An 18,607-nucleotide genomic window follows, 5' to 3' on the forward strand; every position below is an offset into this window, starting at 1 on the left:
GGGCCCGAAGGTGTGCCCACGTAGACCTGAGACCAGGACCAGACCGGGACTGAACCAGGACTGAACCAGGTCTAAACCAGGATTAAACAAGGACTAAACTGGTCAGTCCTGGTCTCAGTCCTGATCACCTAACGGTCTATGCAGGAGCACCTTCAGGCCCGTTCTGACACTCAGTCCTGGTCTAGTCCTGGTTCAGTCCTGGATCAGTTTAAGTCATGTAAACAAGAAACGTCCGTTATCCATTTTTTTCCATTATTCATGTAAACACAAAATCAAAAACAGAAAAAACAAACAAAAAACAATGAATCGATATCCATTTCTTCATTTTGGTTTTGGGGACTAATAATGAAGAAAACTTTTTTTGTTTGTTTTTGTTTTATTTTGAAAAGCGAATGAACAAATGATACACAGATTGGTCTGCATTCCCTCTGTGCCAGTTCGTGCACATGCAGCACCTTCCTAGGAATCTTTGACAAGCATTTGTTTCTAGTTGTCTCAAATTTGTAACATAACACAATCTCATCTTAATTTACCATCTACTTAAAGGCAAAAACACACACAAAACATTTTTATATATACACATCTATATCAATTCAGGCGTTAAGGGGTTAAAATGACTTCAATGAAGAACAATTTATTTTATTTGAGTAGATTCAACTTGACAAAACAAGTTGAAGTAAAATGATCTACCAGTGGAATAAGTTTGTTTTTCTTCATTCACGCAAAGCAAAATTATTTTCTGTTTCTTATTTTAAGTCCAAAGAGTTGTTTTTCTGATCTTAAATGCAGCACGATGTATTTTCATATTTTAAATACAAAAAGTCTTATTCCACTGGCAGATCATTTATTAATTTGTCAAGGGAGATTACTTAACTTTCTTAATTCAAATCAATTTAACGTGACTAGATTTGAATTTTTCTTGTGTGTTTTCACCTTCACTAGAATCACTTGGATCATTTCAGGCCTGGACTTGTCAATCTCTACTCAACTAAAAATAAAACTAGCTGTTCACTTGAAAACTTCATGACGTCACGAGGTGGGAAATCTACTGTGTTTGTGTGAATGAAACAAAAACACAACTCCAGAACTGTTTGTGATAAAGAAACGACACTGTAACATGACTTAAAGCGCACAAGAATAAAGTTTGGAGTAAGAGAAGACCTAAGATTATTTAAATTTCAAGTTACGAAAAGCAACGCTGAGCAAAAAAAGTTACGTAGTGCAGATTTAATCCAAGTATTTTTTTTTTTTTTTTTTGCAGTGTAGAGTCTTATCTGTGAGGAGGGGTGAGGAGGGGGGGCGCAGTTGGAAAGAAAAGAGAAAGTGTTTGCGGCATTTTACGCGCGTTAAAGGAGCCGTGCGCACAAAGCGTCACCCCCCCACCCCCACCCACCTCCTCCTCCTCGCGCGCGCATGTGGTACCGATCAGGGCGCCATTATCGGGCCCTAAGTGATGAGCGCTGAGCCGTGAGACCCCGACCCGGGCCCTTTGTGCGGAGTCACGTGGGGGGCGTCGTTCACACCGATCGTGAAAAAAAAAAAAAAGTCGAACTAATGACGCTCTTTACGCACGTGACCTCCGCCGCTCGCTGTCTGTCGCTAAACTCTCATGAATAGAAGCGCGGATAATGAGGCACGTTTAGCACGCTCGGTTACGTCGGGACTAATTGACGTTTGGGACATTTTGGAAACTTTTGTCCAGTTTGTGGGAGATTTATTTTAGATTTTTTTGTGAGGTTTTATTGATATTTTAATGGAAGTCAAAAAGTCTAGGCCTCAACTTTTCTTAATAATTATTTTTATTTTTGATTATTATTAAAGTCAAGTTAGTCCCATGGCCCCAGATTTGATGATTTTTGCAATATTCAAAGTTAATTCTTTATCCAAACATCTGACTTTTTGACCATGTAAATATTTTTGAAGTAATTTAACTTTTATTTGTACTTTTATTTGACTTCTGTAAATGAGTGCAGTTTAATCACACTTGGAAATCTCCCTTAAATGTGACTGAGTTGGTGATTGGCTCATATTTGTGATTTTCAAACACAGAAAATAGAGTATATGTGAGAGGAATATGTGTAGAGGCTGAGTATTTATGAAGAATGTGACACGAACAAAGCAGAGACAGTGTAAACCTGTCAATCACTTCATTGGTTTAAACATTTGTAAAAATCTAATCATCAAATAAAGTCAAGTTTGAATTACGCAGTTGATTTTTACACCAGAATAATAAAATAGAATAACACATGTGTTGTGTACAGACTAATTGTCAGGAGAGACCTGCAGAATCCTCCTGTAACACAGCAGCGAGGCCACGTGCTTAAAGGAGCTTTAATACAGGTCCATGTTACACATAATACACACAATACACATACTACACATACTACACATATTAGACATAGTACACATACTGACATGCAGTAGTGTAATATTTGTTTAGACAAAAACAAAAGTGCAGATAAACACGGAGGCCTGTTTGTCAATCAAATGTTCCGCAGTGTAGCGCAGCGCGTTTGTCGAGTGCGTAAATCATGTGATGTATAAACACATGAGACAGTGTCCCGCTGTAAACACACACTGTAAACACCATAATGAGTCCATTATGAGCCTCATCAGTGACGTAACGACGCGAACGGCGCAAGACGTTCGTAAACAGCTGGAGGTGCGCGAGCCCGGGACAGGGGGGCAGAGGGGGGCGCAGTGGGCGTGGGAGTGTGTCCCTCAGCCAATCAGCGCGCGTCACAGGGGACTCACGTGGTCACGGCGCAGTTAAAACCTGCTCCTGACTTTTGCTCAAGTTCACTTTTTGGGCTTTAGCGGCTCCCTCCCTCCGCAGCAGCCACGCGCTCCTCTTCTTTTACCCACGCGGATCTCGTGACTCTTTAACCCACTTTAGCTCCGCGTCGCGCGCCGCTGCGTCTCACCAGTGTCTTCCGCTTTGCACTTGTTCCACTTGTTCTGTTTGTTCTACTTCTCCACCTGTGCTGCTCCACGCGGCTCACTTTCTCTGCTCCACACTGAAGCAGAGCCATGTGCCAGAGCCGCGCGCACTGCGCCCCGCTCTGCAGCTGTCCGAGGTGCTGAATGTCCCGCCGAACCTTCCGGAGCGGACAGCGCTAAACACGCACTAAACTGCCCCGCGCACGGCTCCCTCTGAGCCCTTTGGGACCGGAGAGAAGAGCCCTGCTCCCGGACGTACCGGAGCCCCCTCCTGCAGGATACTCTGTTTCAGACTGTTTCAGCGGGACTCAAGACCAGACTGACTGAGAGCTTTTATATAAACCCGAAGCCTCGTGAGAAGCAGAGGCTCGCAGCGCAGCGCAGCCCGCCGCACACGGAACAGGAGCCGCGCTCGTGCGGAAGGAGCGGTATTATTTACACCGACCCCCTGCAGGACCGGAGGGTCCTGGGGAGGACTCGAATACTTCCTCGGCACACCTGACCGGAGGGTCCTGGGAAGGACTTGAACACTTCCTCGGCACACTTGACCCAGATGCTGGTCTGAGGCCGGTCCAGATGGAGGCGTCTTCGAACGGGTCGAGTTTCGGCATTGACTCACTGCTGTCGCACCGGGCGGGCAGCCCGCTGAAGGGCGGCAGTGTGGAGGGCAGCTTCAGCCCGCGCTCTGACGCGGAGAGCGGTTGTTCTTCACCGCCTTCACCGCGCCGTGAGTGCGATGAGAGCGCGGCACAGCGAGCGGCGCTGGGCCTTCCGCCGCACCTGCAGCACGCGCAGCTCTCCGCCGGGCCCCAGCAGCGCACCGTCACATCCTCGTTTCTCATACGGGACATTCTCGCGGACTGTAAGCCCCTGGCTGCCTGTGCGCCCTATTCCAGTAACGGGCAGCCCGCTCAGGAGGCGAGCCGCCTGGCCTCCAAGCTCCAGGAGCAGGACTTCATGGACAAGATCCACAGCAACTCGTCCTCAGACAGCGAGTACAAAGGTGAGACGTGTTATATCATTTTTATAAAGCCTTATTATTATTATTGCAAGACCTTTGTAAAAAGTATAATATTGTATGATGTGATATATACATGAATATAAAATATTGTTCATAATCAGAATTGCAGTGCAGTATTTCAGGAGATTTGTGTCAGCGCGTATATGAACATTATGGAGTATATTTTACACTTACACAGACAATGAGTCCAAAACATGTCAGTACAAACTGAGCGTGATGCATTTGTGTCCCGGTGTAAAATTCAAAGAATTAAAAAAAACATCACAGCTGTTAAAATTGAACTATGGGAAATTAAGTCCTTAGAAAAAAAGTATTACACTATTTAAATTGAAGGGAGTTAGGAGATTATATTCAGTAAATCTTTGTAACTGTAAAATCACTGTCAGCGTGCGTAAAATCCTCCTGCCCACGGAGTCCGACACACGCGGGTGGAAACCACTGTCAGACCAACGAATTATTTTACCAGTTATTTGTTGTGTGTGTTTAAATCGTCTACTTTACTCTAACCTAAAATTTTCCTTTGATTTTTTCTTGTCAAATACAGGCCTAAAATGTCAAACAGAATAAAATCATAAAAGTATAAAAATGTAGACCTTGTAAAAGTGACTTTATTGACACAAATCTTTTGTTTTGCGCGGTGCCTTTAGGGCAAATAAACACGAAACAAACACGTGCTTTAATAATCCTCCGTTTTACGCGAGGACACCACGAGCCAGCTTTCAGCAAAAACCTAAAAAAAAAACCCAAAACCGTAATAAGGCTCCAGCGGTGGCGGCTCGGAGCGCGTCCCTGCCCCGCTCGGAGGCGCCTCGCTCGGTGTGGGTTTGAGGAGGAGGGCGGTGGGTGGAGGGGGGGAGATGACAGGGTCGCCTCCAGATAAACGCCATCAGGGCTCGTTGTCAGCGGTAACAGACATGTCAGAGTCAGGCTGACAGTTTAATGAGGCGCGGAGCCGGGCCGGTGCGGGCACGGAGGCGCACCCGGGACGCACCGCTCCGAGAGGCCCACGGACGCGAACACGGGGATAATTATGACAAACATTATTGGAGCTCCCATGTGGCGTCAGTTATCGACTTTTTCTCAAAGCATTTTAAGGACAAAAAATCCCACCTACACACGCATAGACATTCATCCCATTAAGCTATAGTCTATAATTATTCACAAAAATAGCAACACAACTCCATTTTGAATTGAATAGACTTTATAATAATTTAATCCTGTAATTGTATCCATTATTTTTAACTTTTACGCACACAATTACATTAAAACTCTTTTCAGATTCTCAAATTCACAAATGTTGTACCTGATCATAGACCCAAAAACTCCCTGTACGACAACAAAACCTACCTTTGAATACCTGTAAAAAATATTATTGACCTTAAGAATGTTGTAATGTCTTCTCAAACTTTGTAATTTCCCTTATTTCATTCGCGTAAACCTCTCCATAACGCAATTTCGCTATCCAAATACGCGCAATGAATTTCCATGTCTTTCCCTTTGTTTAATCATTCACCAGGTGACACTATCAATATTGTAATAATTAATAATTGATTAGCCTCTGTGTGATGCATGTGATTTGGGACATCTGTTCAAGCGGGCCACGTCTGGTTTTACGCACAGAATACGTGACGGTCATTGCAATGGCGGGGTGCAGGGAGGGCTCATTTATTGTAGGTGTTTTCAAATCGTGGTTGTCAAATTTTGATACTTTTATTTTATTTTTTATATATCTATATATTTCGCACGAATCGATTAAAACACACAATAGAGGATTTTAGCGTTTACTCACAACTATCTGGTTTCAAAATGGATTGCATAAAACCAGCGTAAGACACATGGTTTTACGCATTGGTTCTGGAGAAAGTGAGGAGTGACCTTAGCGTTTATTATGATGTATTTTGGTCAGTTTTGTTATATTTTTATCTTATCATCTTAAAAGAAAAGCATCTATGTAGGCTTATCGGTGCGTTTGGGAAGTTTGGAACACACATTACGCATTGGATTCTCAGCTTTAACGACTCGTATTTTGCTAGAGGCTATTCTTGTTATAATTTACTCTACAGATTTTGGTTGAGTTGGGCTGGACAGGCACTAATGAAGACACTACGTTGAATTCCTATAATAACTACATCAAATTAAACCCTGCGGATTTGGTCACATCGCTACTGCTGTTTTAAAATGATCGTTTTTCTGTTATGAACAATATTTGCCAGTTTATTTTCGACATTATTGTGATTATAATTAGCTGTTTTTGTATTTTGTATTAATTTTCTTTTCCTTCAATGTGATTCAAATCCTAAATTTTAGTAAATTTTTTTAAAATAGATTTTATGGATTCATTTGTACAAGTTGTGTAAATTTGACTGCGTAAATTACAGTTGTCGTGTCATTCATTATTTAAGCAAGTCCATTTGTAAACCAAAGCAAGTGACACGTTATGATACATATAATACATTTTCCTATATTTTTTACGCAATTTTCTTTAACAATAAACACATAATTTATGCTTCCATGGGCCTAGGAATTTCAATATTTGCAATTAAAAGAAGTTGGTGACGCTTTTACGCACGGGATCACCAAACATGGAACAACAAGCCTATATCGATAAACCTCTCTATTGTCGTTTCAACACTGTTATCTTGTCATCTTCTCATTGTCCACTTATGATATTCATGGTCACTCATCGCATCAAAGCCCCTTGTTCAATCCGAGAATGAGCCTTCCTCCTCGGCTTCTTTGATTCCCGTCCCCCGCCTCACTCCTCGCCTCTCTTTCCTCCACCCCGGTGTCTATAATATTCCCCCGGATTTGATGTAATTTGTCCGCGGCGCTAATCAGATTTGTACGGTGGCTCTTGATTCCTCGTTTCCTCCGCAGCCTGTGAAGTTTGTGCTCAGGCTCCGGGTCCTTCCCTTGTGGCTCAATTAGGCGGATTATTGCGCTGCTCAGTCGGGTACACGTCGCACTTCACTGGCGCGCGTCGCTCACTCCTCCTCGGTCCCTTTCTTCTCCCCCCCTCTCTTGTGTTCGGCCCCGGAGAACAAAAGATAGACCGGGAGCGGATCACATTGGAGGAATATTGGCTTTTCATAAAGACTTAAAGCGAATCAAATAGCCACGGCGCGCGTAACCGGGCGAGGGGAAGTGCGCTTTGCAGACCGAACTAGTCAGGCTCACTTAGCGTCAAACGTAGACAATATAGTACACACTTAGATGCTTACGTAGAGTAATAATTTTATTTTTTTAATAGTTGATCATGCGTACGTGTTTGGGATGTGGTCACTGAAATAGCCAGAGATTCTTGTAACATAAACATTACCATTTTTACTTTTTACTTATGAATTTGGTCTTAAAGATAAAACAAAGGTTAATATTTTTCACAATTTTATACGTAACCCCATATTTTTTGCTGATTTTATTCAATTTTATGCCTAATTTAAATCCAATAACGTTTTTGGAATCAGCTATTTTTCATAATTTTGCGCAAAAACGACGCATTACCAGTGCGTAAAGTACTACATTTCCATGACTCGTCTCATCGTTTTCTTGGCAATATTGTAAAACAAAAAATAAATGTAATGATATTTTTATGGACTCAAAACTGACTGAACTGCTGAGATTACGCGTGCCAAATCATAATAAAAAAATGAGTTGGTTTACCTGTCCAAAATCGTCCAAACACGACTCCCCCTTCCCCATTTTTAGAAAGCGCTTTAATGCCAAAAAAGGCCACACATTAGCACAAATAGCCCTTCTCCCAGACTGCATAGTAACCGCGGATAAGGAGAGTCACGTGGCTTGGGGCGTGATTGAAATTTTGGACAGTTTTACGCATTAGGTCCGGAGCCAAAACAACGGGTGTCTCCTAATGGGGGTTCAGATGGCCTAGTTTGGACCAATCAAAGCAAAGCACCAAGGACAAATTTAGACGAAAAAAGGGGAAAACATGCGAACTATTTTTAAATATAAAGAGAAACTGGCTCGGTTAATTCACAAATAAGCTTTTAATCCGTAAGAAATCATTATTTAAGCAATTTTAGATTTTCGTGTTTCGTATTTTCGGTATATAAACACAATTTGAACCTTCACTCAGGGTCAGAAAGGCTTTTACGCGCTGTACCTTTTAATTCAAATGATTATTAATGGTTCAGAAGATAATGCCAAGAGGTTATGGGCTAGGTCAGCGTTTGGATTAAGACTGAACCACGCTAGCAAAAAAAAATAAATCACCTCTGTGGTCTTAAAACAAATAAAACGCGTCCAGTTTTGCTCCGTGACGCACGCAAACCAAGTACAATATCGCCATTTTTGGTTTTACGCACCGAATTCAGCCAGAAGCGATGCCAAATGGAATGAAGCTCACGAAACCAAACGTATATGTTAACTTTTCGGGGTGTTTAACGTGGTTTCCGTTCGTGAAACTAGATCCGAAACCTCCGGAGCTGTCCAAAGGTTAATTATCTCTGTCAATGAAATGTACCGTTGACGCACGGCCTGTTCCCTGACGCACGAAGATCACAGAAAACCGTTCCAAGCGCATTTTTACATTACTATTTCACAATTTAAACCCCAAATCAATTACATATATTTTTCTACTTTTACCAGTCGTAAAACAGCGGATTTTTGTTCAGTACTTAACACGAGCAGAGCGCTGGAGGAGAGTTTTTTGTTTCTTTTAATTATGAATGGTGCCAACAGCTGAGAGCAAAACAGGACGCTTATTTATGTCAAGTGATATACGTTGTAACCACTCGTAAACGCGGTTATTTTTATTTATTAACAGCCCACAAATGCGTAAAGGGCGTGTTCACAAAGGTTTATCTTATATGGCAACGTAAAGATTGCAGAAAATGATCGTGCGCATTGTTCTATCCAAATCTTAAAATACAGCTTTGGATTTCAAAATGGTGATATTATAAGACAGTTGCCATAGTGATTGACCATTTAAACACCCATTTGGTTTTATATTTTGAAACAGAAAGTTCTCAAAATGCTGCTTAAAACATAAATTATTAAACATTTGGTATTAGTTCGTTATATCCGTCGTAAACATCGTAAACATTGGCGTATTTTTGTTTTTCTAACTATGTCCCCATCACCTGTGGATACATGTACCAGTCCCAACGTCAGCTGCGTGTGCGTAGAGTGAGTGACCCGTGCGTCCTGACGTACACAGCCGTGGGCATTCCTGACTGCTGCCCACTAAGAGAACGCGTTTAATTGTGTCACGTGGTCAACAAGTGTACCGGGTAATGGGTGATAAACGGTGAAGGCCCATTGAGGCTCCGGGAGTACGTAACGCGCATTAAGCAGCCATCCGGACAGAATATTTAATAAAGTTGTAAAGACAAAACCAACTGACTTGAAATAGTATGAGTGGTTGTCAAAATATTTTCTTACGTTAAAGTTATTTGAACGATTACGCCATCACGTTTCAAAATCTGGAAAGTTAAGACGTCTTTTATGGGTGTCACGTGTAATTCAACCCAACACAAACTGATATTTTTATTATTATTATTTTAAAAAAGTTTAGAAATGCTTTTGGTGTGAGGTTGTTGGTTCGTTTTTACGCACAGCACGCTGCCCTTGAATCGCCCTTATTCACTTCTACGTCTGAAAAACAAAACTAAAACATGGATGTAAAGCTTTTGGATTTTCAACTAACCATTACTGATATCATTTTGGCAGTTAATCGAATTTTAATCGAGACTCAGTCGCTTTTAATCGTCCATGATCTGCTTGTGACTTAATGGAGAATTCTACAGTCAGTCGTGTGGTTTGGGGGTTCAGACTAAAAGAATTTACTGAGTGTTCAGGGAAATACTATTGAAAACCATTTTACTTGTTTTTATTTTTTGTTTTTGACAATATTAAATCAAATCAAAAACCTCCACTGACGAGTAAACAACAAAAAGAACAACACAAAGACCATACGTCGCAACCTCCATCTTTACGCACTGACGCACTGGTTGACCTTGAACCTCCATGATCTTACTTACATCTCTGAAATACAAAACTAAAACCTGGAAGTTAAACTATATCTTGAACTCATCCTTGCTATTAAAATTTTAGAGGCTGGCATAAAAACATTACTTTGGGCGTTGCAGGCTCCGTCCACCTTTACGCACTTACGTAACACCAACCCAACACCTCCCTTTTCTTACGTGTATCTCTAAAATACAAACTTATCTCACGATTGTAAAGCTTTTGTATTTTGTATTTGGGTATCTTATCATTATTATCATTTTTAAGCCTAGTGGGCCTGTAACGACAAAAAATATTGGCACATCTTTACGCACTGGCCTCCTGCTTTCATCTCTGAAATACCTAACCTAACCTAACCTGGATATAAAACGTTAATATTTTGATTTTACCATGAGTTATTAGCATTATTACTATCATTTTAGAGATTAGTATAACTACAATTCATTTGGTGTAACTTTATTTATTTATTTTTCATTTGGCGTAACAGTCTCCATCCAATTTTACTCACTTTACGCACAAGCGCCACTATCGAATCTTAGAATAAATTAAACTATAACCTGGATTTTAAGTTTTTGTATTTTAAATTTACCATTGTTATTCTCATTTTAGAGGCTACTGACAATGCTTTAAGCTCTATGCACCTTTACGTACTTACGCAATAGCTACACACTATATTTGAACTCATATTACGCGTATTACCACTTTAGAGGGTCTATCCACAATTACGCACGGCTCTCTTCCCTTGACCCTCCACTCATCTCCCCCCTGTCCCGCCTGTTTGTGTCCACAGTGAAGGAGGAGGGGGACAGGGAGATCTCCAGCAGCAGAGACAGCCCGCAGGTCCGGCTCAAGAAACCCCGAAAGGCCCGGACCGCGTTCACCGACCACCAGCTGGCGCAGCTCGAGCGCAGTTTCGAGCGGCAGAAGTACCTGAGCGTGCAGGACCGCATGGAGCTGGCTGCGTCCCTCAATTTGACCGACACCCAGGTCAAGACGTGGTACCAGAACCGCAGGTGGGTCAGCCCCGGGAGAGGGGAGAGGGGGGGAAGAAGGAAAGGATGGAGGAAGGAGGGAGGGACAGGGCCCAAGGGAGGGATGAGAAAAGGAAATAGGCTATCCGCTTGAATTCAGAATATTGATTGATTTTTAGCAGTTTCCACTATTTTTGTGCATCCGGGATTAAGGCTGCATCGGTTAATCGGAATAACTGTGAGGAGTCGACTATTAAAATATTAATCGTGACTCTAAAACGCACGCCAAAAAACAATTTTAACGAAGATGGTTATTAAAAAAATTAAATACTATCAACCTACACTGTACTTAAATACCTTTACGTAAATATTCTTGCGTAAAAGCCTTCAGTCACGATACAACACATTTATTTGGTTAAAAATGTAGGCCTATTTAAAACATCTCAAATAGAAATACTCGTTAGACTAGTCGACTAACTGAGCAACAAAAAAAAAAAAAAAAAAAACAAAAAAAACGTATTGTCAATATTAAAATTAGTGGTAGTATCATTAGTGTCATTAGTGGTTGCTTTATTTGGAATAGAACCATTTTTACCAATTTAATATTTTAATTTTTTTTATTTTTTTGTCCCCATTTCATGTAATAGAGAACGATTTTAAAAATTCTAGTTCACCTAAAATTTCTCAAGTTTCGCTCATAAAGAGACCTGTGTTTTTCATAATATATAAAATTAACCACTGAACTAATTACAAATATTAGAGTATAGGCCCAGTCAACCACATTTCAACTGCAAAAAAAGATAAAATAACAAAAAATTTAAATAAAAAAAATCTGAAAGTTTGAAATCAGTAAAAGACTGAAGAAAATATACCTTAAAACCCTGGAGGAAAGTCCCATGTGGTAAAATTGAAGAAACCTTTAACGTTATTTATTGGTTCAGTTTTATTTTATTGTCAAAATATATTTAAAATTACAGAACTGTCAAGATATATTGTGGAAAAATTGCAAAAAAATTCCATACAATTTTGAATCGCTATTTGACTTAGTTACCATTTTTAAAAACAGACCAAAGACACATTTCCATTATGCAAATTTTAGGCCATTATCATGCACTTAAAAATAGTTAGAAAAAAATCTGGAAAATTAAAAAAAAATCTTAACATCTTATTTCATTCAAATTAAAATAGCAAAACTAAAAATAGTAGAAAAAAAAAAATAAATTCTGAATTTGCATGTTCACCTTTGCAGTGTAGGCCTCCAGAGAGGACTGAGTCAGAGCCCATTACACGAGTGAGTGACAGCTGACACGTGCACACTTTTACATTTTTATATTTTCACAATTAACTAAAATGTGCAGAGCAGTTGTGAAAAATCCAGAATTTTTGGAGGGACTGTGAACGCGTCATGAGCAATTGGCATGAGTGACAGCTGACACGTGACAAGTCTGTTACAGAGGTAGAATGATGCTGCTTCTGAAGGGTTTGGTTTTATGAAAGAAAAGTAAATAGTCAATTTGAATTTGAATTTTTTTTTTTGTAAAATCATTGTTGCATTTGTTTGTGGTGAGTAAATTCAGAAAAAAAGCTCAATTTACATTCAAAGTCAGAATTCTCTCACACACACTTTGATGTCTGAAAATACGCTTTTCAAAATTCAAGGCAAATTTTGGACATAAATATATTTTTTTAATGTTAACTGAGAACCAAAAAGAAAAAAGTGAAAATTAGGGCAAGATTTTTCAGTCTGCAGATAATTATTATCAAAATTGTTTTGAAATGGATTGAAAAGTTTGTAAATCTGCATCCGAAACTTCTAAGTATGAACTTTGAGAATTTGAAATGTAAACATACAGGAATATCTGCATGAATTTCTAATTATACATTTTAATATCAATAATTGTTGCTCCAGGAATGATTAAATGAAAAGAAAATAAGCAAAAATTAGAACCATCAAGTATGCATCATAAAAATATTTTGCATACAATTCTTGCGTTTTTCATGTTTATATAAAGTATACAAAAATAACCTAAATAATACAAAAGTTTAAAATATATTGTGAAGGAACTGATGAATACTGTGGTTAGTATTGGAAGGGCATCTGGCTTAAAACATCCGTCAGCTGAGGAAAAACAGGTTACTTACTTTTGTTCAGATCTTATTATATTGTGCTATAATACGAAATGAACTACCAACGCTTTGGGATCGCTTACCGATTTTTATAATTAATATCTTCTGTAAGAAAATTACTCAAAATTTACTGTTAAATCCCAGTTTTTAGATAGAATTTTTGTATTTCATTGAATTCATTTTCTAGCTTTCCCAGTGTCTCCTCTCATTTCCATAACGACGAATATGTCAGAAACAATATGGCCGCCGCGCATAACACACACTGACAGGTGCATTATGGGGACCTGTCAGTCACACTTCACATTTTCAAAGACGTGTTTTTAATGTCCACTTACACGCTCGCTTTTTATTTTATATTTGATTTAAGTGTTCTAAAAATACGAACAAAATATTAATAACCAAAATACGAAGAGGTCTGAAGCATCACGTTCTGACAGATGACACGTTTATTTCAGAAAACACGATTAAAACGCCATCGCTTTTTACATTTTTAACCTAAATCGGAGAATATTGGAAAATTCAGTGACAAATCAATGGGTTGTTGGTTCAATTCTGGTCTTACATACTCAAAGTTAAAGTGTCATCAGGCTATGCACTTTATCCAAATTGTGTAGGCTACTCCAGTTTCGGTATATTTAGGACGGAAAGAGCTTGGTTCAATTCCTGCTATAAACTCGCGTCCTTGGGCAAGACACTTTATCCAAAATGTACTCTAGTGTCTGTATGCATAGCTGGGACGAAGAGATTGTGGTGTGCCAACGTGTCATAGGGCAAGACACCTCATTGTATGTATATAGTTATAGTTGGAGCAGAAAGTGCATGGTTCAATTCCTGCTACAAACTGCGTCCTTGGGCAAGACACTTTATCAGAAATGTACTCTAGTGTCTGTGGACGTAGTTGGGACAAAGAGATTGCTGTTTTATTCCTGCTCTGAACCGGGCACTGCCAACGTGTTATAGGGCAAGGCACCTCACTGTATGTATTTAGTTATAGTAGAAAGTACATGGTTCAATTCCTTCTACAAACTCACATCCTTGGGCCAGACATTTTATCCAAAATGTACTCTAGTGTGTGTATACATAGTTGAGACAAAGAGATTGTGGTTGTATTCCTGCTCTGACCCGGGTGTGCCAACGTGTCATAGGGCAAGGCATCTCACTGTATGTATATAGTTATAGTTAAAGCAGAAAGTGCATGGTTCAGTTCCTGCTACAAACTGTGTCCTTGGGCAAGACACTTTATCCAAAATGTACTCTAGTCTCTGTACACGTAGTTCTGACAAAGAGATTGTGGTTGTATTCCTGCTCTGACCCGGGCACTGCCAACGTGTCATAGGGCAAGGCACCTTATCCAAAACAGTGCACTCAATTCTCACTGTATGTATATAGTTATAGTTGGAGCAGAAAGCGCGTAGTTCAATTCCTGACCTGACCCAGGTGTGTCCATTGTGTCCTTGTGCAAGACACTTTTTTGATGTGATGTATTGTTATATCATTAAAGTCCATGGTTATATTTGCTGTGGAGAGGGTATGGTTCTATTCCCAACCTACACAGCAACTACCATTGTGTCCTTGAGCAAGACACTTTCTATCTGATGTACTGTCAAATCATTAAAGACTATGGTTAAAGTTGGGGGGAAGAGGGTATGGTTCAATTCCCGACCCGATCCAGGCATGACCATTGTGTCCTTGTGCAAGACACTTTCTTTGTGATGTACTGTTACATCATTAAAATTGATGGTTATAGTTGCGGTGAAGAGGATATGGTTCCATTCCTGAACTGATCCAGGCATGGCCATTGTGTCCTTATGCAAGACACTTTCTATCTGATGTACTGTTAAATCATTAAAGTCCATGGTTATATTTGCTGTGGAGAGGGTATGGTTTTATTCCCAACCTACAAAGCAAGTACTATTGTGTCCTTGTGCAAGACACTTGAATTAAGCAAATAACTTCTATCTCTTGTATCTTTATATTATCTGGGTATATTCCCATTCTGACCCAGTCAAAAGCTTTGTGTCGTTGGGCAAGACACTTTATTCAAATGACCTACTCCGGTCTCAATACATGCGATTACAGTTGTCACGGAGAGGGAATGGTTCAATCTCCGCTTTGACTCGCCTGTTCTGTAAAGTGTCTTTGAGAGTCTAGAAAACTGATGCATTATTACTGCCACTGTGTCCTCGGGCAAGACACTTTGTGCAATTGGCCCACTCCAGCACACTCACAGTATAAAGCTGGGACGGCTACTGCTTTGACCTGGAAATGTCCATTGTGTCCTCGGGCAAGTTACTTTGTTCAATGTGCCCACTCCAGTGTCAGTATATATAGTTGATGCTCGGACAGCCAGGGCATGGCATTGTTTCTTTGGGCAAGACACATTATTCCCTCCTTTGTTCCCGTCACGTTGCTTGACGGAACTTGGAAGAGTGTCTGATGGACAAAAATCTGGGAAATAGTTACAAATTTATAAAATACAGAGTTATGGGAGCGTTTAAAGTCGATGGTAAAATTCTTCATAAAAATATCAATAATTGGATTTCATATTATTGGTTGTCGTGGTGACTGGCCCCGCCTCCTGGTGTCCCGTGTCTGTGGTGTGTGTACAGCTCAGCTCAGGCTAAATGACACAAACAAATATAGAGACACACTGGACTCATGAATACTGCACGTGTGCATGTGTGCACATCTATTATTCACCAGCACTCACAAGCACCTGCCCACGCCGACAGGAGCACGCAGGAGACGACAGGACCAGACAGGAGCCGACAGGTACAGAGGGGAGGAGGCAGGAAGCTGGCAGGAGCAGGCAGGAGCTAACAGGTACAAAGGGGAGGAGGCAGGAGTTGACAGGAGCATGCAGGAGATGACAGGAGCAGACAGGAGCAGGAAGGAGCAAGCAGGAGCCAACAGGTACAAAGGGGAGGAGGCAGGAGCAGGCAGGAGCAAGCAGGAGGCAGACAGGTACAGAGAGGAGTAGACAGGAGCAGGCAGGAGCAGACAGGTGGGCTCTTATGGTTTCATACTCATACTTGAGTACTACTAACAGAGTAACTGTACTGTTACTCGAGAGAAAGTTTAGGTTACTCACAGTAAGTAACAGTTTGTCTGGTTTTTTTTTTTGTCTATCCTTTTTTTTTTTTTTTTTATTAAATTTTAGTGTGGATGTTATGCCCATCGTTACTCATACTTGAACAGTAGTTTCCAAAAAATAACCTTTAGTATCACTTGAATCATTTCTTGGAGCAATATAACATTATTTTTGAAATACTCTGATTTACTTGAGTACAAAATGTCTGATATGGTGGAATATGAACGCTGCTTCTATACTTCATTGTGTTTCCCCTCGTCTGCTGGAACTCTGGACCTCAAATAAAACCTTGTTGTGTATAGATGTCATATGTCTCTATAAACTGGCTATTTTAATTGTATGTAAGTGTGCAGTTCCAAAATCCATAGTTAGCAATAGTTCAGCAGTAGTAGTAGTAGTAGTAGTAGTAGTAGTAGTAGTAGTCGTCGTCGTGTTTCTACCGTGTGACGTGTGAAAGATCCTCCTCACTCCCCTTGTGTATTCTGAGCATCCTAATTATTCACCACGATGAGTTTATAAGCACCGTTTACAACTTTCAGAAGCAAGTTCACTTCATGGAGCTCAACCCTGACCGCCCAAATAATGTTTCTGAAACTTCATGAACTATTTTTCCGATACTTTTCTACATACATGGTTGCTCGGTAACAGTTATGGAATTCCCTACACTACAAAAGCTATCATCTAGCCAAGTTAATATGACTTGAAGTAAGAACGTTTTTGAGTCAATTTCACTTAACAATTAAAATGATCTGCCAGTGGAACCAGACTTTTTGTACTTCAAATATGAAAATATATCTTGCTGCTCTTAAGATTTTGAAAAACAACTCTTTGCACTTAAAATAAGAAACAAAATTAAATGTTGCTTGAATTAAGAAAAACACACTTATTCCACTGGTAGATCATTTGAACTTGTCAAGTTGAGTCTACACAAATAAAGTCAAATATTTTTAATGTAACTCTTTTTAATTTGTGATGACAAACTCAAGCCGTGACGTCAAACTTAAGCTCCTGTCTGGGTCCCTTTTGTGGTACAACACAGCCGTAAACAAAAGAGGTCGAGATGGATGTAGACGAAGACAGACATTCTGTGTTGGTAACGATTCCTGAGATCGAGGATTTAAAGAAGGAACAAAGAGAATTTTTGGTGAATTTTATCAAGGAGAAAGACGTTGTTGCCCTTCTTCCTTCAGAGCATTTCATACGTCACGACCAAACAGCAGCGATTGGTTGAATAAAAAAGTACCCGCCTATTGTCGAGCGAAAGAATCCTAATGCTGCTAGGTCACATGGTTTCCACAAAGTGAAACCAGCTGAAGAATCAGGCTAGTGATTTCCAACCAGAAAGTAAAATTTGAAACCTAAAAAATGGCCAAAATGAGAAAAGAATTACACCATTTTTTTGCTAAATCTTTAAGGTGCATCATTGGTAGTGGAGGGTCTGAGAACAGGGGTCTCCAACGTTTTTTCTCCAGTCAGGTACCTTTACGAAACAAAAATGCCAGAGAGCTACCAAATTCAGCAGTCACAAAGAAACTGAGTAAATATAGGAGCCACGGTAAGCCTTGGATGACGAATTTATAAAACATAAACCACTGTCCATTTATCGGTGCACCAAGTTGGGCATCAAAATGACACATTTACAATGGTAATTTATCAAATTTTAATTATTATCCACAATACATAGAATTCAGAAATCCTTTGGCAAACTCCTTCTAAGGGTCTGGTCTAGAATGTTCCACAGTAAAGATTTAACCTATGTACGACAAGGGAAACAAGCAGGTTACAGCAGAGCGTCACATTACAGTTCAGATCTATGGAGAGTCGCCCCTACTGACAGATGGAATTACTGTTTGTTGAGCAATAGGATCAGATGTAATGAATAAATGCTAGATGTGTGTGTTTAAAGGAACATTCCAAGTGAAGCAACAACATCTCCATGGAAACAAGCAGGTAGTGGAACCTTTAACATCCTTTATCTAACTCCCTCTCTTCTTCTTCTTCTTGTGTTCCAGGACGAAGTGGAAGCGTCAGACGGCGGTGGGCCTGGAGCTCCTGGCTGAGGCGGGGAACTACTCGGCCCTGCAGCGCATGTTCCCGTCTCCGTACTTCTACCCGCAGAGCCTGGTCTCCAACCTGGACCCCAGCGCCGCCCTCTACCTGTACAGGGGCCCCTCCGCCGCCCCCCCTCCGGCCCTGCAGCGCCCCCTCGTGCCCCGCATCCTGCTCCACGGCCTGCAGGGGGGAGCCGGAGAGCCGCCGCCCCCTCCGCCCCCTCCCCTGCCCCCCATGTCCGGCGTGCTGGCCCGGCCCGCGCAGCAACGGTGAAGCCCGACGCCCGACACGGACTCATGTTTACGACCGATGCGGAAAAGACTGAGGCGGGAGGGAAAACAAAACGCCGGACTTCTCGTTAGGTTGGAGCCGGACTGAACTGTCGTCGTGGCGATGGAAGCTTTTGTAATAGCTTTATTT

The 18,607-nt window shown here is 40.8% G+C and overlaps 1 protein-coding gene across 1 annotated transcript; it reads left to right on the forward strand.

The window, feature by feature from the left end:
• The first annotated feature begins 3,516 nt into the window (after window positions 1-3,516).
• On the forward strand, window positions 3,517-18,460 carry barhl1b (BarH-like homeobox 1b). The gene is made up of 3 exons (XM_020925886.2): window positions 3,517-3,943; window positions 10,737-10,959; window positions 18,148-18,460. Exons 1-3 carry the CDS (start codon window positions 3,517-3,519, stop codon window positions 18,458-18,460), a joined length of 963 nt encoding a protein of 320 aa, XP_020781545.2.
• The last annotated feature ends 147 nt before the right edge of the window (window positions 18,461-18,607 follow it).

The sequence above is a fragment of the Boleophthalmus pectinirostris genome, unplaced genomic scaffold (assembly GCF_026225935.1).
Source record: "Boleophthalmus pectinirostris isolate CB_2022bp ecotype Guang Dong unplaced genomic scaffold, ASM2622593v1 HiC_scaffold_18, whole genome shotgun sequence".
NCBI classification, from domain to species: domain Eukaryota; kingdom Metazoa; phylum Chordata; class Actinopteri; order Gobiiformes; family Gobiidae; genus Boleophthalmus; species Boleophthalmus pectinirostris.